This window comes from Pipra filicauda, unplaced genomic scaffold (assembly GCF_003945595.2).
Source record: "Pipra filicauda isolate LSUMZ 115617 unplaced genomic scaffold, ASM394559v2 scaffold196_size3971931_pilon, whole genome shotgun sequence".
NCBI lineage: Eukaryota > Metazoa > Chordata > Aves > Passeriformes > Pipridae > Pipra > Pipra filicauda.
Window position 1 is genome coordinate 3,724,460 of NW_024104305.1, and position 26,023 is coordinate 3,750,482.

General features: G+C 42.8%; 1 protein-coding gene across 4 annotated transcripts in view; it reads left to right on the forward strand.

The window, feature by feature from the left end:
- TANC1 (tetratricopeptide repeat, ankyrin repeat and coiled-coil containing 1) overlaps positions 1–26,023 on the forward strand; it is a 65,940-nt gene that overhangs the window by 21,171 nt on the left and 18,746 nt on the right. For 3 of the 4 annotated variants that reach the window (XM_027734557.2, XM_027734561.2, XM_039380476.1), the window contains 7 exons: positions 11,089–11,292; positions 15,728–15,829; positions 17,508–17,629; positions 18,585–18,771; positions 22,977–23,234; positions 23,837–23,956; positions 24,963–25,244. In XM_027734557.2, coding sequence (XP_027590358.1) covers positions 11,089–11,292; positions 15,728–15,829; positions 17,508–17,629; positions 18,585–18,771; positions 22,977–23,234; positions 23,837–23,956; positions 24,963–25,244 — 1,275 coding nt within the window. The remainder of the gene's footprint in view (positions 1–11,088; positions 11,293–15,727; positions 15,830–17,507; positions 17,630–18,584; positions 18,772–22,976; positions 23,235–23,836; positions 23,957–24,962; positions 25,245–26,023) is intronic. The other variant, XM_027734558.2, reaches the window with a different exon arrangement.

Consider the following 26,023-nt stretch of genomic DNA (forward strand, 5'->3'; position numbering starts at 1 on the left):
AATAGAGTGCTGCTGTATTTCTGAACACCAAGGGAAGAGTTAGAGCCTGGGAAGTGTTTTGTTTTCATTTTTGATTTGTTTTTTTTGTTTGGGTTTTTCTGTTTGTTTGTTTTGGCTAGTTTTGGTTTTGTTTCTTTTTTACCAGCAAAGCTCTAGAGTTTCATGTATTAGTTGGATGTTATGGAAACCAAGTAGTGGGGAAAACTGGTGAGTAATGCCCGGCTGGAGAGAGCTAGAGTAAGGAGGAGTGCAGGAGCCGCTTTTTAAAAGGAAGGAAGTAATTTATACAGTGGATTCCAGAGATTTTTGTTTATTTTAGATTTGAAGATGATGTGAAAAATTTAAAAGAAATCCATGTATTCCATTCTGTATTACCTCCAGGACTTCCTGTAAGGCTATGTCCAGTTTAATAGTTTTCCCTTTTGTTCCAAAGGGCCTTCCAACTCTTTTGGCTGTAAGACATTTCTCCATTTTAGAAAAGATGTGAAGCAAGGCAAAGAACATTGGTCTTTGTAGAGCTTATTTTTTGCTCGCTCCTCTCTCTGGTCCTTGAACTCAAAACATGAGAAATGGCAGGGATTTTTTGACTGTGGAGTTGTCCCACTTCATGGCCCTTTGGGTCCATAATAGCCAGAAAAGCTCTTAAAATGTCCTGCTCCCTGGAGAGGGTGGAAATGCTCACCAGGAATGGGAGCTGACTCCAGAGGCAGCAGAGTTGATGTGGAAATGGCCATCCTTTGAGCCAGCCCTGGACAGAGTAATGCAGTAGTAAATTTAGATGTTTCTCTCAGCTTTGTGGGCACATGAACTTGATTTTTTGCTGATGAAGTTTTGGAAGAGTTTTCATTATTTTCAGAGCTTGGGAATGTGGGAGGAAGGAGACAGCACAGCTCTGTAGTGCTGCCCAGAACCCAACTGGGAAGACTTGCTGGGGTCTGTTTTCAATGTGTTCCTGGTTTAGGAGTGATGCTGAGTAGGTAGGAGGCAGTAAAATCTGCATGGGTTGTACTGGACATCCCAGCCAGGGCAGGAGGGACAGCGGGGCCATGAGCTGCAGCTTGACCACGTGTCAGTGGGTTAGATGGAAGAGGTTTAGGCTAAACTGCAATAGCTTTTTCTTAAACTGAGGTAACCCCAGTTGTCCCATGGGTTGCATGAAAGGAATGCCTGGAAATCTGTGTAATTCAGATCTGAGTGGGATGATTCCTGTTTGACTGAATAGAACTTCCTGTTTGTGTGTTAACTCTGTTTATTGGTTTTACAGCTGGTAGCCTTGTGGAACCAGTGCAAATAGGAAAGGTGGTTTTTTTCCTGAATTGAAGGCACAGCTGTTGTCTTAAAAAGTCCGTAAAAGGGTTAAAGAGCAAAAAGAAATTAGGACTGGGTTTTTTTAGATAGCTTGTGTGGATGTTAATGTTAGAATTTCTCATTTGCCCTGACGTAAGGGCTGAAGACCTGATACTGTGCATAACATTTTTTGAATTCAACCTGCTGAGTATGGGGATTGCAGTTTTTCATAATTTCTTAAATTCAAGGTCATCTTGAAAAAGAGGGTTGCAAGAAATGGTGTTGATGCTTTGGGAGAGAGACTGAAGTGCTGTGCTGAAGGCTGGAGAGTGTCTTAGTAGAAATAGGTTCTTCCCTGACCAGGTGGAAGGCTGTCCCGTGGGAATGTCGCTTGCCAAACGATGCCTTGGGCTGCACCAGAAGCAGTAGCTGGAGGTATGCAGTTGGGCTCAAAACCTGCAGTTGCTTCAGTAAAAATTCTACAATTGTTTTGTTAAAATAGCTCATTTAGGTGTGGCTGGGAGGCATTGATAGGTAGGTAGGTGGCTGTTGTAGGATTAGGTAAAATGTAAATGAGGCAAGTTTAACATGTGCAAACATGCACATACATACTTATCAATATGTGCAAACACATGTGGACACAGGTGAAAAGAGCTGTGTTGGCAGCAAGTTGTTCATGGGTAGAGCAGCTTTTACAAGCAGAACTAATGGAATGCATTTCTAAAGGTGGATTTGAGGACAAGGTGGTTGGTTGGTATTCCACTTAGACAAATGGATGTGCCAAAGGAAAAGAATTTTAAATAAAACAATTTTTTGACCAAACTTTTTCTGCATCCAAATTTTTTCTGGTGAAGCAACCTGTCTTTACACTGCTTCAGACATAGTTACTTCCATACAACAGAAATATCTGTCTGTAAGTTGATTTTTCTTTTGTCTTGTCCTTCCTTCCATTATGGATGAAAATACTTGGTAAAGGACAGAACCTGAGGGGGAAAAACCCACAATCTGCACCTGTCACATTAAAGGAACAGAAAACTATTTTGGGAATGTTTGAAACCAAGCAGGAAGAGACTAAACAGGAAGATTAATTCTTGTGTCCCAGAAGGTAATCGGTGGGTTTATAGTGTCTCATGTACACTGAGCTGAAAATGTACAGCACTTACTCCCACAGTTTCCCCTTGTTTCTCAAGGTTTTCATTCAGTCTCAGAAACAAAGTAAAAATGTGGTATTTTCTCCTCTTTGTCAGGTTATTGTTATCAAATAAATATTATCTCTTTGCAGAGTTTCCGAGTCCTGTAGCGATTCTCTGGGAGGTGACTCTGGTGTAACTCATGGGGCCTGTGGCCTCTGCTGAGGGCACACATTCTCCTGCCTTGCTCTTGGCCTTTATGTTCTAGATTTAAGATAATCTCAACTCTGCCATATTTCTGCCCTGCATCTCTTCCTGCCTACCATGGAACTGTCTCTGCTCTCTCTCCTGTGTTGTTTTCATAGTTGATTGAGGTTTGCTTGTTGACCGGTTTCTTTCCTTGAGGTTTTTAAATTGACCTCTGTAACCACTGGGAGATTTTCTGCCTCTGGCCTCTCTTGGAAGGAGCTGGCCTTTCTTATTTTAATATAGCACAGAAACTTGATGTATTAGCGTCACAGTTCAAGAAATTGAAGCCAAAGACTGTTGTCCAGGCTCAAGTTCAGCAGGGTTACCTGCAGGGCTTGTCTGTGTCTGTGATGAGGTGATGGTGTAAAGACTATACACAGTAAGCTTCAGAAGATAAACAAAAAGTACTTCTTAGCTGTCATTGTTTTAGAAGTTCTACTCATTCTTAAATGCTTCAAAATGCTTCAGAGGTAGGTTAGTATTAGTATTTCCTGCTGGGTTTCTGTACTGCCAGCGGCTTTCCACTATATAATTAGGTTTGTTTTATTTAACTGTCCTAAAGTCAGCAACTTGTCTGCATTTGGGAATCTGCTTTTTTTTTTTTACTTACTAAGCAAAAGCTCATTCAATATAAAACACGTGTAAAGTATTTCAATTTAAAAAGAAAGGAAAATCCTGTATATTAAGTTTCTACAGAACATGCTCAGTTATTTCAGATGGCTTTTTAGTAGCATGAGCATTGTCGTTCTGTTGACCCAATATCAGGCCTGAAGGAACACGAATAATGGCAGTATTGTGCTTAGTTTGCAGTGCTCTTCCTGCACTAAATCCCATCAGAAGTTGAACATCAAATGTAGTACATGGTATGCGTGAAAACTTCGTTGATGTCAGTAGAAATTTAATGTGGTAAGTAGTTGGAACTTTTAGGTTTTCCAGCTTAGAGGCTTGTTAGACATTAATGTAGTGCTCAGATAACAAGGGACAGATTATTATGTCAACAGTGTTTAGAATGTAGCACATAATGCTTTAAAGGAGAGAATCTGGAGAAATGAGATGGGTGGGTTTGATTTCTGAAATAAAAGGTATTGAAGTGCTTATGTATTTGTATGCATCGGGCTTTCAGTGATTGCCTGCATAATCAGATCTTTTGAATTTGGTTGACAAAAAGGGTCCATATTAATAAGTATTTCTTGGGTCTTGTTTGATCCAGATTTGATAGATCAGACTTAAATTTTTACAATTTTGAGACTTAGTTAGCTTTGGGTTTCCTTCTTCTTGTGTTCAGATATCTTTGTATAAGTATCCTTGACTTAAATATGAGTGTACAGACTTTTGAATGTTAGTATAGACTGGATGCTTTATTTCTGCATTATGTTCTGTGGTAGATGGGAGTGTTAGTTATTTTGTTTGTCTGCCTTCCTCTTTAGGAACATTTTATACAAAAAAAGTAGGATGAAATCTGAAATTTCTTCCCTTTTTTTGTCACATCATCAGATAAAATTAGGAAATTGAGATTCAACTTAGCATTCTTTTGGAAAAATAAGATGTGTTTCAAAAGCATGAGCTGTGATTACTCGTACAATGTTCTGCCATTCCTGTTTTTCTGTCTCCTTTCAGCCAAGGCCCTTGTTAGGAATCTCATGTGCAGCACTTGGAATGATAAACAGAAATGTGCTGAAATTCACTGGCACTGTGTTTTGGTTTTTTTTTTTTATTATTTTTATTGCTAATGGCAACTAAATTGCTCCTCTCAAAAAGAGGGCAGTTGCTGTGCAGAAAGGCCCAATCTTTTCCTAAGACCTGCTACTTCATCTTTATTTTAGAAGTGAGTGGTTTCACTTGCCTTTAGCAGTGAAGGTCTGACTCTCAGCTGACCGTGGTTGGCTAAAGGCATGTTTGAACCCACCTGTCTTGCATTGCATCTCACTCAGCTTCCTGGCTGACACACTCAAACCCAGCTGGGAGCATCAAACCTTTGGTACCATTCTGGCAAATGGAAAGGCCATTAAAGAAAACAAGTTTGCATTTTAAAACTAAATGTGCAAATTTAATTGGCTTTTTCTGCCCAAACTCTCTGTGTTATTAGGCTTTGAATTTTAAGTGCAAAGGGACTTTGTGGTGCATGAAGTACACATCCACTGTCTGGAACATTGAACTTGGACTGGAATACTTTCAAGTTTCAGTTTGACTTTTTGTTGTTACTCTAAAAATATCTTGCAACAGAAGAAGCATTGTTTCATGCTTAAAATATGGTTTTGATTATTCTGTGTTGCTTTGCCCACTTTCTGCTGCTGTTGTCAGTTATTTAAGAGTTTAAACTTTTTTGCTGAGCACTGAGTATTTAATGTGGTGAATGTCTTTTCCCAGAAGCAAATTCCAGTGGTGTATCCCATGTACCTATAAACAAACCTTCCCCTCCCCACCCCCAGAAAAAAGAGATTCTGCCCTTGAAACACATAGAAATCACTTCAGTGGTCCGAATAACCTCTTCTCTAAAAATTAGTTGTTTTTTTAAGTAAGAGCTACAAGAGAACATTTAGTATTTTGTGTACTGGAAAAGTAATCCAGAGTTCAGAAATAAATGCCAGAAAATGGGCAAATAATGTCAAGTACAAGCAGAGTTGGCAAAGCTTGTCCATTTAAACCTTTTATTCTAATGGTGCCTGGGTTGTTTCTCGCTCAGTGCACTTCACTGCTTCCTTTACTCAGGCTGTAATGAGTTTTCTCCCCATTCCGTGCTAGTTTCTCCCTTTTTCTGGTCTCTCCAGAGTCTTAAGAGCAAATAAATTAAATGTTGCTCTTCCCTGATGCATGTATTTTCCATGCCAGGCTGTTTCCTGCCCCAGAAGGCTGGCTGTGGACTGCCCCACTGAGCAGGGCTGGTCAGTGTGGGCAGTGGTGTGACTGGTTGCCTTGCCCTCCCTTGGCAGCCTGGGACACTGGGCCCCCATCCCTCCTGGAGCGCCGTCTCCTGCAGCGGATGGACAAGCACACATGGAAACTGTTCGGTTTCCAAAGACACAGAACCTTTAAAGGGCAATGATCAGTGTTTGACAGTTAAAGTGAAGCACCTTATACACAGTCCCTGAGCCATTAGACAGTCCCGGGTACACTTGCCTGTCAGTTCCGCTGAAAGATCAGATGCGAATGGAACATCAAAAACTGTTTTTTAAAATACCAAACCCACTGGTTTTGGTACTCTCTGAACAGTTTCTTGCTACTTAGGCACAGTGATGCCTCTGGCATGGGCTTTCCAGATGGATCGCTTTCCTCAGGCCACACAACTGTTTTCTTTTTCCCACTTGTAATTTCCTTCCAAACCTACCTGTAAGTCTCATCTCTTACTGACACTTGTTAGGGTGCAACACGTTCTATGCAGCAGAATGGAGTTGGATAAGACAGTAGTGGCACGTGAGCACATCTGAGTGTTGGCTGTTCCTGTGGCAGTCTCTCTGTAGTGTGGGTGGTACAGTTGCTGCCTGTGCTGTTCTCCGGCAGTTCTCACAGCGGGATCACGGGACACGTGCTGGGCAGGGACTGGAGGCCTCGTGTGCAGCAGCTCAGGGAACGACCTGTCTGCTGCCCTCCTGTGCCAGGGCATAATTCCATCTCACCTTGGACCATTGTGCTCGCTCTGGAGTAGCAGGGAATTACACCTGCTGAGCTCACCCTTTGGGGTCGTCCCGGTGCAGATTGCCAGGATTTGTGCAGTGCTGTCACAGTGCAGCACTGTGGGATCCCAGCGCTGGGTCCCTCGGCTTTGGAGAGCCCAGGGATGGGGCCTGGGCAGTGCCCCGGGCAGCCTGCACTGCTCGGTGTGGCAGCAGCAGGACTCTGGGGGCTGACAGAGGCACCATCCCCCTGTTCCAGCAGGATTGCCGGGGCTGTTCACAGGCAGAACACCTGAGTGCATTTGGGACTGAGCTGGATGGGGAGTCAGTTCTGGTTGTCTCTGCTGTGTAGAGGGCTCCAGTCCCTCTCCTGCCCTCACTATGTGCTGAACTCCAAGTTCTGCCAGCAGGAGCTACCAGTGGCCTCGGACACAGAGCCCCAGACCAGCCCCATGAACGTTGCCCCTGCCCAAGGATCCTTAGCAATGTACCCGGGGTTTGCCACCTTCCAGTCTCCTGCCCCGGACATGTTACAAAGTGCAAAGTTTGCAGCTGTTACATGGCAGGGTTTGTTTGCTCCTTCCTTGGTTTCCAGTTGGTGGCAGAGGAGTCTGGTCAGAGCTGCGTACTCCTGTGTTTGGGGCGATGTGGTGTGGCCCTTCGCTCCGTGGGGCTTCTCGGTCAGCAGCAGCACCCTGCAGTGTTAGTGCTTTTTTTTCTTTTTAAAACATCTTAAACAGAACTGCAGAATTTAGGATTTCTTCTTCTGTAGCACGATTCTGTATCAGATGCTTTTCTGAAGTGGGTTGAGAGTTTTCCGTTTCACTTAAGTAGATAGGTTAAGGGAGAAAAAGACAAAATGGGCCAACCCAGCAGGGCCTGCCGAGGGAATCCACGGAACATTGACTGCTCTGCAGTCACTCTCAGTACCCAGACTCAAGGACTCTGCATGTTCATTGTTTTAGCTCTCACTGTTGTAAAGGCTGTGTAATATATATTATACATGAAATATACATATATATACATGCAATATATTATACATTAAATAATCTGAATTCCCACATCTGCACCAAACTCTTTTTAAGCATATTTTGATAAAGTAGTTGGCATTCTTCTGGTTTCTAAGCAACTTACATTGAATGAAGAATTAGATGCATTTTATTATGTTTAATACTGACATATACCCTGTAAAGGATTTCGTTATTCAGTAGGATTAGTTTAATCTTGAAGTTCAAGTTCTCTTTTAGGATATTAAGCTCGACAAAAATCATTACTTTAGCCAGCCATCCTTGTATCTTTTTGTATCTAAAGAAGAAAAGTAGTTTGTTAATCAGATTATGCTTTTGAATTGCATCCCTAGGTGCAACTAAACTGGGATTTGATTTCCATTCTTCAAGCTTTTTGTGTGTGGTTTTTAAAGCTATTAAGTTGTTTCTGTGGTTACATTGACCACTGAGTAAGAACTCCAGTGTTGATTGATGTTTTGAAAGCTTTTTGTCCAGAGGCTACTTGGCAGTGGAAAATGTACAACTCAGAGGTTTAAAAAAAAAAGAAAGTGAGGTTTCACAGGACCTTCCCTCATGTGTTTGTTTGACATTGTTAGCAAATTTGAGAGGGGTCATTTTCCTCCTGCCCCAGAATTGGCATCACCAGTTTTACACTGGGGTAGGCACCAAGAATGTCATGTAATTTTCAAGTATTGTTCTGGTAGCTAAAATGATTTTAAGTTACTAACCTAAAGGTTAGTAACAAATAATTTGGGGTTTCTGTGTTTATCAGCATGTGGCCTCTGCGTATATTCAGGCATTGTAACAAATTGTATTTGGACAGCTGTTTCTCACGCATTTTTCTAGTATCATGTCAAATTGCTATGTTAGAAACATAATGTATTACCTGGTGGATCCCACAAGCTTGGTAATTTTGGGTCTGTTTTGTCATATATGTAGTTCCAGGTATCTTATGGGAATTTTCCTGTAAGTTGGATGAAATGTATAAATTTGGTCATCAACCCAATTTATACAAAATAGAAGATGCAGGATTAGGGTAAATAAAACCTACAGGATCGATTTAGAGACTTGGGAAAGGATGATCTAAGCATATAAAAAGAAGCTTGTCACCCCTCAAGCTGCAGCCAGCCACAAGTGAGGGTCCTCGTGTGGATGTGGAGCTGCCCTGCAGGGCCACGAGTGTGTGGGTCCCACAGAGACCTGTGGGCTCTGTCCCGTGAATCCCACAGAGACCTGTGGGCTCTGTCCCGTGAATCCCACAGAGACCTGTGGGCTCTGTCCCGTGGGTCCCACAGAGACCTGTGGGCTCTGTCCCGTGAATCCCACAGAGACCTGTGGGCTCTGTCCCGTGGGTCCCTCAGAGACCTGTGGGCTCTGTCCCGTGGGTCCCACAGAGACCTGTGGGCTCTGTCCCGTGAATCCCACAGAGACCTGTGGGCTCTGTCCCGTGGGTCCCTCAGAGACCTGTGGGCTCTGTCCCGTGGGTCCCACAGAGACCTGTGGGCTCTGTCCCGTGAATCCCACAGAGACCTGTGGGCTCTGTCCCGTGGGTCCCTCTAGTCCCGACCTGTGGGCTCTGTCCCACAGAGACCTGTGGGCTCTGTCCCGTGAATCCCACAGAGACCTGTGGGCTCTGTCCCGTGGAGACCTGTGGGCTCTGTCCCGTGGGTCCCACAGAGACCTGTGGGCTCTGTCCCGTGGAGACCTGTGGGCTCTGTCCCGTGGGTCAGAGACCTGTGGGCTCTGTCCCGTGGGTCCCACAGAGACCTGTGGGCTCTGTCCCGTGGAGACCTGTGGGCTCTAGAGACCTGTGGGCTCTGTCTGGGTCCCACAGAGACCTGTGGGCTCTGTCCCGTGAATCCCACAGAGACCTGTGGGCTCTGTCCCGTGGGTCCCTCAGAGACCTGTGGGCTCTGTCCTGTGGCCAGGGCTGAGCTCCAGAGCCACGAGCCCTCTCCAAATGTCGGCGCTGCCTGGGCAGGGCCCTGGGCTGGCTCTAGGAGTCCCTGCCCTGGGCATGGAGCAGTTCCTCGTGCTGTGCCCCCGTTGTGTGTGAGCAAAGGGGATCCTCATCCAGCAGCTGTGAGGGACAGGGGCTGTTCCAAGGCCTCTCCATTAAAGCTGCTCCTGGATCACGAGGGGAGGAAGGGCTGGTCCGTGCCGCGGGCTGGGCGGTGTCTGAGGGGCTGGAGGTGCACACCTTCGGGTGGGTCCCTGTTGTCCGTGGTTTCTGAATTCCCAAGGGCTCACAGCTCAGTCTGTGAGCTGTGGGTTAACAGCTCTTTAGAAAGGGCCTGGAGGAGCAGCAGTGCTGTTTCTGCTTTCTTGGAATGATATTTGTCCAATAGCTGTCTGCTGTTCCACAGTATCCTCACCATTCCCACTCATAACAGGAGTTTCTCTGCTTCAGCAGAACACAGTACTGTTAAACATGTTCACATCACCGAGGATATGACATGGTTAGGTTGGAGCCAGTAGGGTTGGGTTTTCTCAAGATGTATTCTTTGCTCTGAAGAGCTATTCTGTCTGAACACTGTGGGTATGTGAGTGGCAATAAGCAAAAGCTTGTAAAATTAGGAAATTAAGTGATTGAAAAGGAGAATTTCTGTGGTACACATTTTAGATTTTTGGTTTTTAAGTCAAACTGCTCTCAGAATCTGAGCCATGGAAGACTGCTCCCCACAGAATCTGCAGGGCTGTCAGGGAAAAGGAAGACTGGAGTACTGCTGGCACAGAAATTACTAAAATATAGTGGTGTTCGTATGTATTGACTGTAAAATATCTTTCCAATTACTGTCATGATCAAATAATCTGAATTTACTGATTAGAGCTATTTAGCCCCATCCAACTCTCTTCTGTGTTGTAACATTTCGCATACAATAGAGAAGGATAAATTAATTCAAAATTCAAAAGTCGACTAAGAAGACATTAACAGTGAATTAAACAGATTGTTTGTGTCATCGTAAAAGGGAAAATAGAAGTGAGGGAATTGTAGGTGTGCCTGTTAACCTCTTGCACCCCTCACCTCTCAGCATTCCACTTGAAATACTTACACAAATTCCAATTTACAACCTGGCAATGTATCTAGTAAACGGCTGATACCAAGAATTCCAGTATTTTCTAATTATATTTAGCAGCATTGCCATTCTACTTCCTTGCTTTTTGCTTATGTTCAAAGGAAAAATGGAATATCACAAATTTGTCTTTGTTCTTCAACAACTTGTGATGCAAACTCACATTACTGTGTTGAATAATAAAGAATAATACACCTAATGTTAAACCTGTGCTTGAATCGGCTGTTGTGAAAGTTCGTTTTCAAAAAAAACAGAAAAAAATCCTTAGCCTCTTTATTTCTACTCAAAGTGGAAAAACATCTTAAACTGGCCATCTCTGAGTGTACCTTTTAGTGATCTACCTTTTCATTCCTTATGAGGGGTAACCCAACTAAATTCCTCCTTTAACTAGTTCAGTAAACAACCTTTCAGGTGGTCCTGACTTTCAGGCTATCACAGTGATCCTAAAACACCTTTTTAGCTGTAAAAAACCTAGAAAGTACTGACTGTTGAAAGTGAGATTTTTCTTCCCCCTTTCTGTCTGTAGTACAGCAAATGAAAATATTGCTTACTTGTATTTACAGTTTTCTGGTGGCTATCTGGATTCTGCAGCGGAGGGGGCACAGTAAGATGAGTCCTGCTCAGTTGTTGCTGGCAAACGTTCCCATGTGTTAAATACTTGTATTTCAGTGCAACTCTGTGGTGTTTGTTTTGGCACATCAGCTAATGGATGACAAAATTCTATTTTTAGCAGGTGACTGCTGCCTAGAGAATGCCTCGCAGGCCGTAGCCACATCTGGCCACAATGCAGATTTGCCCCGTGGGGAGCAGCCGGGCCCCGAGGACACCTACAGAATGAACGTGGCCAAGGGAGTGTCGATGTCCCTGCCGTCCTCGCCCCTGCTGCCACGCCAGGCCTACCTCCTGCAGGCCAGGGCAAACAAGAAGTCTCCAGGTAAAGGCAAACAATGAGCTACTCAAACCTTCATAGGGTGTTAGCTCAGTTATTGACAGATGTTACATAAAGTAACACAGTAAAATCATATTGAACTTTTGCAACAAAAGCAAGAGCGGTGCATGTTCCCAGGGAAAAAAGGTTATTAAATAGAATATATTAAATAGAACGTATTATTTCATATGGCAAAAAATTAACTGATGTTGCAAATACTTGTATTGAAATATCTGAATATGGTTAAGTCCAGTTATTTGTGTTTAGTGTATCAGGTAGAGGACTGCTGCAAAACCCTTTGTTTATGCAAATGTTAGTGACTGTGTAAGAGTCGTTGTTGTGCCTTTTGCAGTTCATTTGTTTCACTCCTCTCTCCGAACATAAATGTATTAATAGACAAATTGCTATGGAAGTGACAAGGAAGTTGATAATTTTCAGGGATTGTGTCCTCAGTGGTGCCAACAGAGTGGTGTGTGAGCCAGGCTAAATATGGGGCTCCACGGGCTCCTTTTATCAGCATTCTGTGCATCGAGATCATTCCAGCACACCGGCATCACTTGGGTTCACTGGGGGCAGAGCTGGGGGGCCAAGTGACACTGTCCATATTCCTGCTGCCCGTGGAGACACTCAACAGGTTTGAGTTTATAAGGTCTGGGAACAGAGGGTGTTGAAAGGTGGGTTTTGTCAGCACTGAGAAATGTCTTGGCTAATGACCCATTTTATGTAAAATTAAAGAAAAACCATTGTGCAAAGGATTGCTGTAAGATAGCTAATACAGTTTGTAAAAAGTATTCTTGGTTTAACTTGCCTATCAATAGTTTTTTTTTCTCCTTTCAAAATTTAAAAGTAATAATCTTGCTTTATACGTAAGTAATTTTGGGTTGGTTTTGACAGTTCACATAAAAGTTTTGAGCCACAGAATGGTATTTTGATGTTTTGTCCCTTGCTACAAGTGGTTCGTGTGCTAAACAACTTTAAATGATGGGTGAAGTCCTTGAAAAGGGGAAGGAAATGGGATTCTTGCCCAAGACTTAAGTGAAGGTCAGGATCTAACTCTTAGTTTTGTTACTGTTGAGAAAACCTTACTGCAATCTGGGTGTCTTTGAGATAATATTTTACCAAGCCCCTCACTCAGTGATTTCGGGCAGTGACATACATTTTTATAAGGGAGTTGGTGCTGACTGGTTCTCTTGCAGAAAATGATGAACAGTTGATAAACGGTGACTGAAAAGCCACATTCACTGTGACTGCAAAGTCATTCCACTGCGATTCCCAGCTAAAGGAAGAGAGTTCTTAACAGTATAAAGTGCTGGGAATGCATTGGCATTTATGTGTCATTATTTTGTACGAAGACCTAACTAGGCAATAGGCTGCTGACAGAAACATTCTGTGCTGTTCCTTTGACTCTAAACAAACAATAGCTAATGGAAGATGATTTAATATAAATTAGCTGCCTCACATCTGGGGCAGGAGTAGTACAGAGATGATACTAATGTCCTGATTTCAAAGCTCCATGTTTTAGTAGCATGATAGCAAGTTACAGATCTTTTGGGATATGGTGAGTGAAAGAGGAAAGGATTGGGCTATAGTGATGAAGTTATCTAACCAGTGGTAGAAGGAAAGTCTGATTTCAGCTACTTAGAGACATGGTTTTCAGTGTAAATAATATCATTAATATTTTTTGAAGTCTTTGAAACTGTGTAATAGAGCAGAGAAAAGAGTGTGGTCATTGGTTCTGCCTTTAATTCTGTCCCTATGGCCACACAGGTTGATGGTCAGGTATATATTGGGTGATACTCTTGCATAACTTATTTCCCTGAAATAAAACTCCAGGGGTAGTAGTTGATTGTACTCTGATTTAGGAGGGTCAACTAAAAGGTTGAAAATACTGATTTATAAAGGATGTTCCAAAACAATGTGGGTTTGGAGTTTAAGGTGTAAATGAAAGATAGTGCTGCTGCCCTTGAAGTAAATGTTTGCTGGCTTAAATTAGTGATACAATAATGCTTGAACAGAGAAAGGGAACAGCTTTCCTTTGAAATCAGGGCATTTCCGTCAGTGAATATCAGAGATGACTGCTAGGAGAATCTGCCATAAATGTGCAACAGAACTTTAGTTAGTTTTGAAATTAAACTTCAGTTAAAGCTTCTAATTAATAAACAAATTATCAGCATACTTGATTACTTGAGACTAGACTAGGTCAGAGAACCGGTTTCATCTCAGCTGCAGCTTTGTGCCCTGCCCTTGAGAGCTCTGGGAGCTGTTCCTCCTGCATGCAGTAACCTGTCCCAGGTCCTGCACCTGTGTGGGGCAATCCCCAGGATCAGTACAGCTCCACTTAGTGCTGATGGGAGGGAAAGGAAGGGGATGCACAGGTTACAATCATCTTTTGAAAAATCAGCTTTACTGCAGTCAAAAAAGCATTAAGAATTACTAGGAAAGCAATAGATAATTTTTAAAAAGTATTGTTATGGAATTGTATAAATCTGTAGTTTGTCCTCCTCGGGAGGAGTCTGGTGTAACTGGTGCAACTTCAAACATCTGCAGTGGATGTAGGACAGGGCTCGACAGGAACGACTGGTGGTGTGGGACGGTGCTGAAGGAGGAATCATTGCACTAAACTGCGCTGGGATTTGTCTGCCTGGAAGGAGGACAGGTGCAGGGAAAAGGAGGCAGTGCAGGGGCAGTGTGAGGTGGTGTTGGGTTAACCTGCACGGGGTGCAGGCTGGGAAAGAAGGGCAGGGGTGAGTTGTTGGAGAGAAAATCCATCTAGAACTCCTAAATAGCAGGTGACTGCTTCTCCCTCTGGGAATGGTGAGGCCCTGAACAGCAGTCACGGGAGCCCGCCAGGGACTGCGTTTCCCTTACTTGGATTCCTCTCTGCCGTTTGCTGCTGATAAAGCCCTGCCCCAGATGAACCTTCCATCAGACCTAATTCAGCCATCTTACACTTCTGGAAAAGTGCTCCTGTTGTGCAGATACAGTTCACATTTAAATGGGTCCTTTTTCATCCATTTATTGATTCATGTGGCCTGTTCTAGATTAGTGCATGAAAATAAACTTACCATGAATTCTCATACTTGTTGCAATGTTGTATGTCAGATTTGCAAGTACTGTAAGTCACTTCCACAGTAGTTTGTGAGGAAGAAAATTCAGTAAAGGGTCTCCTTCACAGCTTAAAACATGAGTATTAAAAACACGTCCCAAACATATTTCCATTTTGATCTAGTTGTACATGACTGCTACATGTTGTTCTGGTTCTTTTAGAATGATTGCTTTTTTTGTTGTTCAGCCTTGATACATTTGATTACACTTCTGCTTACAAATGACAGGTGTGGACTATTGTCTCCTAAAGAACATGAATTTATTTCAAAGGAATGTGTATTTTTTGCTGTTTCCAGCAGGGCCAGTGCCCCTTATTTTGTCAGGCAGTAGCGTTGGAAGAGCCCCCTCTGCTGACAGTCGGTTCTGAGCTTTCGGGGCAAAAAGTGGAATCAACTCAGGACTCTCTATTAGGGATACAAACATATGTTCATATATGACTGACGTTTCCTGCCCAGCATTTCTTAGCTAAGAAATTGGATTGTCACCATGTTCCCATGTTGCACTTTTAGATGGAAGTCTGAAAGAGCAGGTGGATCCACCCAGATTGTTCAGGGGGAGTGACACCCTGAGATGGGGCAGCCAAGCTTCCCAGCTCTGTGACAGTGTGACCCTGGGAGCCTGAGGCCAAGGAGGAGAGAGATGCAACTTCTCTTTCAAAGCAATCATCAACCTTAGAGTGCTCAGGAAAATGAGCAAGAAATCAATGCAGTTTTTAGAGACTTAATGTAGCATCTGAGGCTGCTGCCAGAAGGAAAGATGGGATGCTTTTTGTGGCTGAAATGCCACATTCTAAATATATTGTGGGGTTTTGATAAACAAAGTGTGGGATGTCTGAGAGAGCTTTGGAGTGGCCTTGAATATTGAGCCAAGGAGAGGGATGCTGTTTGAAGACCCAAACTGCAGACAGGAAAGCCCATTTACCAGGGACATGTGTGCAGTTGGCATCAGCCCTACAGTCCCTCTCCAGAGCTCCCTGAAGGGGCTTCGCTCTGTTCGGGTGGGAAGTGCAGACCAGGAGGAGGAACAGTGAGAACCTGATGTGCAGTCTGGAGTTACAGACCAGCAGGAAGGAGGAAAGGAGGGAAGCCAGCCTGCTTGAGTTGCTTGCAGCTTACACACCACGTGCAGTGAGTTTGTTTTCCTCGTGTTCCAAAAAGCCCAGAGCGTGTGTTTCTCTCAAGAGCGGCAGCGCAGGAGCTCGCTGCTCCTTACAGCAGCAGCTGTGTGTAAGGAGTAATTCCCTCTGCTTTTTTTGCATCATGGAGGATACAGGACACAGGAAACTTGTGATCCATCTGGGAAAAGTTGGATCCACTCGACTCCCTTCCCATTTCAGGTCCGGTCAGAAAGCCCAAGTATGTGGAGAGTCCGCGCGTGCCCGGAGAGGTGGCTGTGCCCCCGCGGAAGGGCCCGGAGCCAGGAGAGCCCAGCCCCGGCGGTGAGTGTGTGTGCAGGGGCTGCAGGGGCTGTGGGGAGAGCAGAGGGTGTTCTGGAGTGCACACTGCCCGGGCCTGTGGCTGGGAGGAGCTGCTTGCCATCATACCCCTGTTATCTTTGTAATTGTCTCAGTTCTTGGGGCTCTCATTTAAAAGAAACTACAGTTTAAAAAACCAATGTTTTCTTTCAGAAAAAGGTTCTTATTTTTGATACTTAGTAACAAATATGGATCTAATTGTAATTATTTTCACCATCTATTTGATACGGTGTAGTTACCCTGGTCCCTCTTGTGCCTTCACAACCTTTTAGTGCTGGCGTTCAAGTTTTAGGTGCAGCTGGGAGAGCATGTAGTTCTCATCCCCCTCATCTGAAGGTGACCATGTCGTGATGCTCCTCCTCTCACAGAGCTGTACTCCCAGGCAGACTGCTGGGGATCAGCACTAACCTCTGCTGTGTAAGGATTCAACAGTGCTTGTTGGGTTGAACACCTCAGGCTTTGATCTCTGTTACTGACTGAATTTGGTACTGTGCCTAACATTTACTCAGATTTGTCAATGTTATAATTTAAATATAATAATAATAGATGGTGATTTCACAAACTCTATATCTTCAGGATTGTGACTTAAAGATTAATTGTAAACTTTAAAATGGCAATTTTTTAGAGAAAATTTATTTTCCAGTCAAATATTTGAAGGCCTGTCAATTTGTGAAAATTCTGAGATAAAAAAATCTTTTGCTGTTTACTTTCATAGACTTCCTCCTTTTGGGAGTAAGTGAGATCAGATAATTCAGTCTTGCAGAGTAAAACCTGTGCTGTTAGGGAAGTGGCTGTGCATGTGCTCCTGGGTCTCCCCCTTGGCAGTTCCAGAGTTAAGTGTTCCTGAGAGGAGATGGTTCTCAGAGTGGTAGGATGATGCTCCTTACTCAATTAGCTGTTTATGCCTGAGGATGGGAGAGGCTTACATATATATTTTTTTTAATGGACAAAGGAAATAAATGCTCTGTAAATGTGCTTGCCAGAGCAGATGGTCCCAGGTTGGTGGGTGATGCCAAAGTACTGCAGTGGAAAAAGGAAAATGTCTTGTTTGTGAGATTCCATTAGCAAGAGGTGTTTGCCATGGGCACAGCTGTGCTTGGCTGCTTTTGGTGGAGGTTACCTCATTTTGAACTTTGTCTTCTTATGTCAGTTGGATGCCAGGAGACATTTCAAAGCACTGTACTGATAGAATTAAATATCTTTGCAGCCAGAAGAGCTGGGAACTGATGTTCGTCCTTTGCATAGCAGGCAAAACAAAAATCTGTGGTATTAGCTGTAGTGTTAACTGTGAGATTACAAAACATCTGTGTCATTAACCTCTACTTTTTTTGACATTACAGAAATAGAATCCCAGCCTGCCACTAAGCTTTGGTAGCATTGAGCTTAGTGCTGCAGATGGGAAAATGGTCATGTTAAGTTGTTTATCGGTCCAGGGATGAACTGGTTGCACTTAACCATTTCTGGTTTGACTGGCAGGGTGGGTTTTAACTCCTCTAGATTTGTGCAGATATGCAGAGGATCCAAGACTCACCAGCAATTAAAAGTTTGATGGATAGTTTGGTTGTACTCTTTTTACCTCTTTTAACAGTTTCCAAATACAAGACTCTAATCTTCACCACCTTTTTTTCTCTCCACTCCAAAGCAAAGCCTGACAAAGACTCGAGCTGTTCTCCTGCAGCACAAGAATTGATGACAAGATTGGGTTTTTTACTGGGGGAAGGGATTCCAACTTCTGCTCACATGGAAGAGAAAAACGAAGTTATGGTAGGATAATGAAATATATTTAATGTTCATCACGTTTCAGAGAGGACTAATGTTATTTCCCATATTTCCTGGTTGCAGTTACTTGATACTTACCAAAATACAATCTGTTTTAATAGACACATAATAATAGAATTGTACTTTAATTTTAACAAGTGGTTTTTTTAAGAATGGAAGATCAACTCACAGTTTCAAAACAAACAAACTGAATAAACTCCCCATCATTTCTAGAGGTTAAATCTAATCTTCTGTGAATGTGAATGGCTTCTGGAGTTCTCTCAACCTTACGTTAGTATTTAGGAGGAACTTTTTTCCTTCTGTTTTCAGTGATTTCTGAGAATGCAAAATATCAGTGTTGTGTTAAAATGGGAGCATGCTGGGGGGTAGGGTTGTGTTTGTTTTTTCCTGAGAATTTCATGTCAGTCTGGCAGTCTTTCTCTGTCATTTGGGGTAGAGGGATTGGAGAGAAGCAAGCAGCTACTGTCCACATCAAAGTCATCTGCTAAACAGAACTTCACAGTAACTACCAGCCTCTGCTCCTGCCCCTTACCCTATCCACGTTTATTCCCAGTCCTCATAAATCTTAGTGCATCAGTTTTGGTTTCATTGATAGCGAAATGTGGATAAGACTGCAGTTCTAGTGTTTCTGTCCAAAGAATAACTACAGGAGGTGGAGGGGAAGGATATCCAGTAAAATGTTTGATAGAGAAGAAAACTGCCTCACTGCAGCTCTTCCACTGATCTGTGAAATTCCTTTTTTTGGTTCAGAGGTCGCTTTTTAAGAGTAATGTGAAAGATTAAGATTCCCAATCTAGATAAAGCTTCCACTTGTTGAAGTTTTTCCTTGAAAAATGGGCTCTTTGCTTTGTTCTTACTGTGCCTGCCCTCGAGGTGTGTAGTTCTGTGCCGGGCGGTGTCCTGCTGCTGTGAGTGAGTGTTCCTGCTCTTCCCACGGCAGTGTGCAGTCCCCAGCCGAGGAGTGAGTCCCTGTTCCACCCTGACCAGCAGCACAACATCACCCAGCACCGACAGCCCCTGCTCCACCCTCAACAGCTGCGCCGGCAAAGCGGCGGCCAAGGGCAGCCCCTGCGGCACCATGAGCACCCCCAGCTCCACCCTGGAGAGCAAGGACAGTGGCATCATAGGTGAGCACCCTGAGGCCCAGGTAACACACAGCACTTTCCTCGTGGTTGTACAAGTCTGAACAGCTGCTTCACGTCCTTGTGTTTGGTCCTGCGCTGTCCACGGATCCTGTTTCAAATCGTCTGTGCTCGGAAGACCGAAACCTTGTTCTTGGCTGTAACAGTTGCTCAGTTGCTGTTGTTAGGTGTGCATTTCTCTTCTTTTATTTTCCCAGTGCAGTTCTAATTTCTCCACGTTTTCCTTTAAAAGAATTAATTTCCTCTACTTTTCTCCGTTTCTTATTTTCTTCTGCCTTTTTCCTTTTCCATTATATAGGTCTCTTCAATGCTTCTCATAAGGGTGAAGCACAGCAGAGCTTGAAACTGGTTTGCTTTCCAGCTGAGGAAACAATAATTGGTGTGACTTCTTATGAGAATCAAATCAGACTGTTTAAAAACAGTGCAGACTTTTGAGTAATTAGCATGGAAATGAAACTAAAATGGGGCATCGTGGAAGAGGTGCAGTGGTGTGATTCTCCAGTGAAAGATGACTGAGCTGAGGGTGTAGGTGCATCTCCTGTGGGGAGTGAGTGATGGTGAGAGGCAGCCACCCTCACAGCCCAGCTGTCACCCAGCTCCTTTTACCACCTAGCCGAGTATTTCAGCCAGTCTGATCAACTCTAAAGAAAATATTAAATTCCTTTTCTGCCTCATTTGTGCCATCTGCCCTATTTCTGCTCTGTGCCTCAGTGGGTCTCTGTCTGTACCACTACCTGCCTGCACCTTTGGGCACTCACGTGACAAGCTTTAATGTTATTTTCTGGAAGGTCAGACTGAGATGTTAAAAGCATATTTTTCATGTTATAAACTGCTGTAGGAAGGTTTATTCTTCTTTATTGGTTTAGTCTTTTTTAAATGCTGATTCTTTAACCAAGTGATTCCTTTTAAAATTGGTTTTTAACAGCTGTTAAGATTGCCAACAAAACCAAAGCTCAAAGTGCCCCCTAACACAATACTTTCTCAATACACAAAAGAGAACTTTTGGTTTTAGTCCAGTCCAGCTGATTGAGTGAATTTAGGGAGGCTGAAGAATGGAAACAGTTTTAGATCTGAAATGCTTGAATTTGACAAAATAACCTTAAGACATGTCATTACCTCTGACTGTGACCTTAGTGCTTTTCTATTTACAACTTCTGTTTGGAGAAGGAATTCCAGGTGCAAGTGCTCTCTCCCTGCTGTTGTGAATTCTGCCATGATGATCACTCTGGTGACACTTCACTGATTTTATAGATGCTCTTGCATTTTATTATGAAGTGAGGAAATTAATAGTCGTAAGTTTTGACATAAATTATTGTTACTGATCCATTACCCTAAAAGACATGTTTTTCATTCAACAAAAGACTCTTTTGTGTGAAACTTCAGTGCTTCAGTTTAAGAAAATGATTTTGTGAACTCATTCCATAGCAGATTGTTATGTGGTCAGCTTGGTGCAAGACCTACTTTTGAGACAGTGTGAACATCTTGATGTAAAGGAAAGGGTATATCAGAATTGTTGCTCTTGGAAAAAGAGCACAAATGTGGATACTGTGTGAACCTACTACCCAGGCTTTACAAGCTTTAAATAGTCAGTATGTCCATGTTCTAAATAAGGTCAGAACTAGCCTTGTGTTTGTTTAAAATAGTGTATTGGCGTGACAACTACATCATCATTTTATAACCTCCGAAGTACTAATATTTTAAAGAAAATATTTTAGAACACAGTGATAAAAGTTGCTTATTTAAACTACTGAAAAGGAAGGAGTTTCAAAAATAAAAGAAACATGAAAAAAAGTCCTTTATCATACAGGGAGAAGAGAGGATGGTTGAGTTGAGAAGTATGTGAGTGCGAGAGCAGAGAGGAGAAAACTCCTAGAGCGGGGGGGGACGTCTGTGTAGCTCCTTCAGGCAACGTGCGGTTCATGGTTGTGGGGCCACATGAAAATCATCTGCTGCTGCTCTGTGGAGCTGCTGTTCATGTCTCAGATTCGGGGAGAATTTGAACACCCCCTGGCCACCCATGGCAGCACCCCTTGCAGCTGTAAAGGCATAAAACTGAGAAAGGAAAGAAGAGGCATCTCTCTGATAAGTGACCTGGGCTTTTCTTCTTATATACAAATGTGTCTGAACATTCAAGTTTTAGTAGCAAATGTGCATTTTAAATTATGCTTAGCAAGTATATGTTTTCTGGTGTCTTTGACGGCGTTCATCCAGCCATGAAAATATCTTGCTCTTTCATGCTACTTACGTGGGCTTCCTTTGTGTTTCTACTCCCACTATGTTTTCTGGGCCAGCAGACTGATGGGAAATGTGTCTTTTCTCCCTTTGCCTCTTTTTTAGTTATGCTTCAGGTTTCCTTTAGTTTTCCAGTGTTCTACTGCTGTAGCTGAATCCTTCTTTGCTTCTATTGAGTTTGACATAATAGTAGTGGAGGCAGGTTTTAATCTTTAGCAATGATCTGAGTAGGAGAAAAGATTGGGCTGCTGGCCAAAATGTAAGCTTTGCTGGATCCTTGCCCCTGTTTCAGTACAAAATCTCGAGCAGCCAGGTTTCCTGATGCTGCATTTCATTCCAAGAGGAATCAGAGGTTTAAAGATTTCCTACTTCAGGAAGAGCCAGATTTTTTTGACAGCACCATCAAAATGAAATAATTTGTCATACAGAATGCAGTTTAAGGTGTGTGCAAGGATTAATGGAGTGCCTGAAAAGTTTTTTTCTTCTGTTGCCTCTAAATTGTGTATCATATTATTGGTACTTCTTAGAATACAAGCTCTTGAATTTAAGCATCAGATCTTACATTCCTTAGGAATGTGAGCCTAAGCTGGAGGAATGCAGAGTTGTCCAAGTACCTCACCATCCTTCAGGGCTGAAGCTGCAGTGCAGGTGGTGTGGAAGGAGAACAGTTGGTCCTTCCCCTGCCTGGACGAGGCTCAGTTCCAGGAGCTGCTCACATGGTTGGGTTTCATTGCAGCTCCAGTATGCCAGAATGTTTTACTTAAGGAATTGGCCACTTGAGTGTAGAATTGCCATATATATAGCTTTAGCTTTTAAATTGTGAGCCTGGGGAGGACCCAGAGTTCGTATAGGCACTATTATCTGAACTGGTACTGATTTTTTTATTTTTTAATTTTAGGGTTTTTTTTAATCCTGATGTTCTTTCATCCTGTATTGTATTTTCCTCTGTTGATTAAAGTGTTCAAAATGCACTGATTGTTGGCTTAACCTTTAACAAATATTTGTTGTTCAGTTATTTTATGAGAGTTTAAATTAATTAATTAAAAAAGTTTTAAACGAAACCCAGTAGTTTCAATATTAAACATCCCAAAGAAGTGTATGTCTGTTCTTAGGCAAAGAGGTGAGCATAGTTTTATGAAACAGTACTTGAGTAGGTCTTCAGGAATACAAATTCTTCACACCTTCAGTTATTGCAGGGGGCCTTGATTAAATGCAGTCTCAGGCAGCTGAAGACACACTCTGATAATGCTCAGCCACCAAGGTGGAACATTTGGATCCTTGGATAATGCAGTTGGTGGTGTCTCAGTGGAGTGAGTCACTGCAGCAGTGGAAGGCACTGCTCTGTAGCAGCATTCTAAGGCACCTGTGTGCTCTCAGCTGCCTTTAACTGAGGATCCTTCTAGATCTGTGTTGCTTATTGTGCAGCATTGGAAATTTTCATAGCAGTATAAGCACATCTTACTGCCTAAAAGTTTCACTCAGTATTGAGAAAAATTATTTGTAAATGTTTTCTGGTGACATCAGAAACAACCTCCCCAAAAAAACCTTTCTTTGACCCTCTGATTTACTGTGTACTGCAGCGCACTGAAATACTTTAAAAACCTAAATCAGTATGTTTAATACCATTTGAAATTTTGTTAATATGCTCAACTGGTTCTTTTACATTGTGCATCTGGCCTCGTTTGCTCTTCTTGTCAGTAACATGTAGTAGGTAGCTAAGAAAGGAGCAGTAAATAGCTCAGTTGCTGTGAGGTTTCTGTCGAGGTTAGTTTGCCAGATATGTGAGTGCAGGCTGTTTGTCATCCTAATGTAATTACCTATTTTAGGTGAGACAGACCTGAACAACACTGAATTTTTATCATTTATGCTTCACAATGCTGTTTGAGATTGACTGTTCTAACATGTCTGCCATGTTCCTCTGGTGTGTACTTCAGTTGGGTTTTTTCACTCTTTTTCAGCCACTATAACCAGTTCATCAGAAAATGATGATCGTAGTGGATCCAGTTTGGAATGGAGCAAGGATGGGAGTCTCAGAGCTGGAAAACATCATGGCATCAGTCGTGATCGAAGGACAGATAATTGTTCACCAGTTGCAGAAGAGGAGGCCATTGGATCTGCTGAGAATTTGCCAAAAGAAGTACCAACAGGAGAGGGTCCCCTTCCTTACGCTCAGAGTTCTGGCTCTTTAATAATGCCTCGTCCAAACTCCGTTGCAGGTAAAGTGCTGAGGTAGAAAACAAGGATGTTCTTAATGGTAGGACATTTCTGTGGAATCTTTCTGTAGTTCCATTGTTAGTATGAAAGTGTCTCTATAGGACAAAAAAAAGCCTCTGTTCTGAACGGAAGAGATGAGCATTACCTAGGTTGTTTAAAATTGTCATCCAGAGGGCTGTTACTGTGCTTTCTACTAGGTACTGGTTAGGTCAGGACTTGGAAAGTCCATCAGTTATTCCAGGATTCTATGTGGGGTCAGGTAGTGTGTTACAAGATAATACCTGAACCTGTTCCTAACAGTTCTGACCTTGCTGAGGTGGTCGTTCTCACAGTGAAAAAAAAAACTCTTAATGTGAGAACTGTTTGCAACAGGAGGAAGTTAAGGCAGATGTGAGGGCCATATAAATGGGGAAAAACCCAATCAAATCTTCAGTGAACTTGATTGAAAAGCATTTTGTAAATGTTATGACATGAATGGCTTTTCTGCCATTGTCTAGAAAAACTTCTCTGTAAGTACCATGTGGAGGAAGAACTGTAATAAATAATAATGCTCCTGGTAACTTATGTGGAGAGAAGAATAATCATCAGTCCTTTAATACTCTAGCAACAAGTTCAACCAAACTGGAGGATCTGAGCTACTTGGATGGGCAGAGGAACGCTCCCTTGCGCACCTCCATTCGCTTGCCCTGGCACGGCGCGGCCGGCGGGAGAGCGCAGCACGAAGGTAACGCTGCGGCCTGGAGCTGCCTCTGAACTGGCACAGTGCCACGGGCCTGCAGGGACCCTGTCCTGTGCATGATCCTCCAGAACAGCCCTTCAGGGTGCTCCTTACACACCACTCCACGTGGCTGCACACAGGAGGCTTGCTTACACTTTTCCCTGCACGATGCTGGGGTTCAGAGATTGAACTGAATGCCTGTGCATCCATCACAACCAATGGCAATTAAAAGCAGAAAAATCTTAAGTAAACTGGTAAAACTGATCTTGAGATCATATGTAGACACTATACTGTGCTTTTTCACTGATGGCTTTTCATAGTCATAGTTGGATGCTGAAACAGCATTTGTGTAACATTAGATTTGGGTAATGAATTTTTAGAGCATTTTATTAGTTAACATTATTATTCCCATAAATTTTAATATATTTTATGCAATCAAACCCAAATTCTTCTCTAAGTTGTCAGGTGTTTGCCTGATATATAGATCAAGTAATCAAGCATGTAACTTCTGATCCTGTGACTTCAAAAGTACAAAAACCAAGGAGGTAGTAATTTTTTTAATATTGCTTTAAAATGAAGGGGTTTTTTAAAGCAGAAAAAATTATTTATTCTCTCTGCCTTTCTCTGTTTCTCTGTAAGTGTCTTTACAGATCTGAAGACCTAACACTGCAATGCTCAGCAGCATGTTCACTCTGAAATGAAAAATATTTGGCACTTCCCCATTTATAGAATTATTAATGCATTTTTAAGAAAACTTTTCAGATTCTGCAACTTATTAACTCAAGTTCAGTCATAAAAAAATCACCAAATTATATTGGTAGTTTAATTCATACAGTTTAATTCAGGTCATGGAGATGACCTGAGCTGAGCAGATCAGTCTTTATTGTTTTCATGATGAAGGCTCTAAAAAGTCATATTGTGACCACTAAATGCCATTCCCTTCTGAAACTGTGCTGGTTTAGTGCATGTCAAGTTTCTTCTAATGAACTTCCTCCCTGCCACCTCTTCCCAGCTCGTTTCATCCCCTACAAGCCCCAGGACATTTTGCTGAAGCCGCTGCTGTTCGAGGTGCCGAGCATAACCACAGACTCGGTGTTTGTTGGAAGAGAGTGGCTGTTCCAGGCCATTGAAGAAAAGCTGCAGAGTCCTGACCCAGCAGGGAACAGGGGAGTGGTCATCACTGGAAATGTGGGATTTGGGAAGACTGCCGTCATCTCACGGCTGGTGGCACTCAGCTGCCATGGAAGTCGCATGAGGCAAATAGCTTCCAACAGCCCTAATTCATCCCCCAAAAGTAGGTTCCTTTTCCTTGTTTGGGTTAGTGTGCTGACAGCAGGAGTCACATGTTTGCTCTTTGGCTTGAGGTCATTGGGCCTCATCAACTCCTTAGCAAACACGTGTTTCTTCCAGCGAGCAAAGGAAGCTAAAGTTAAAATTGTGTGTTCTGACCAATACCTTCTACATACACAGTGTGGGCTCAGCCCATCAGAGAGGTGGTAACATGAGACAGTGTGCAGGATCTCTTCCCCCTCTGCCAGGCAGTGTGTACCCAGGCTCTGAGATGTGACTGTAGTAGCTTTGTCTCCCATGAATTTGGAAAGGGAGCAGTGAGCGTTCTGTTACCTCTGTATACCACGTGCCTTCCATAGAATTTCTGTAGAGGTGAGAATAAAACTGTGGGGAAACTTCTTCTGTCTTCTCCTGGGATCTGTAGCATCCTGTCACCAGACCAGTCCAGTGCCTACGTTAACTGGAAGGATGGTGAGGCTGCCGTTACTGCAACTTCCCCTACTGACACTTGAAATATTACTATTATTAATAATAGCAGTGATAAATTGTTTCTGTTTCCCAAGAGATCAATCATGTAATAACTGTTAGTTTAAATGAAGCATCGTATGTGTAGTTTTCTGAAGGAAACTCTTCACATCACCATGGTTTTGCTTTCAGTAATTCTGTAATTTTGACCTAAAGTCTGTTGAGTTGTTTTAAAATTGTGAAGTTGCAAATGCGGGCCTGTATTTATCAGACTAATTGCAAGTTTCTTGTAGTGCTATTTCTCAGTGTTAATTTTTA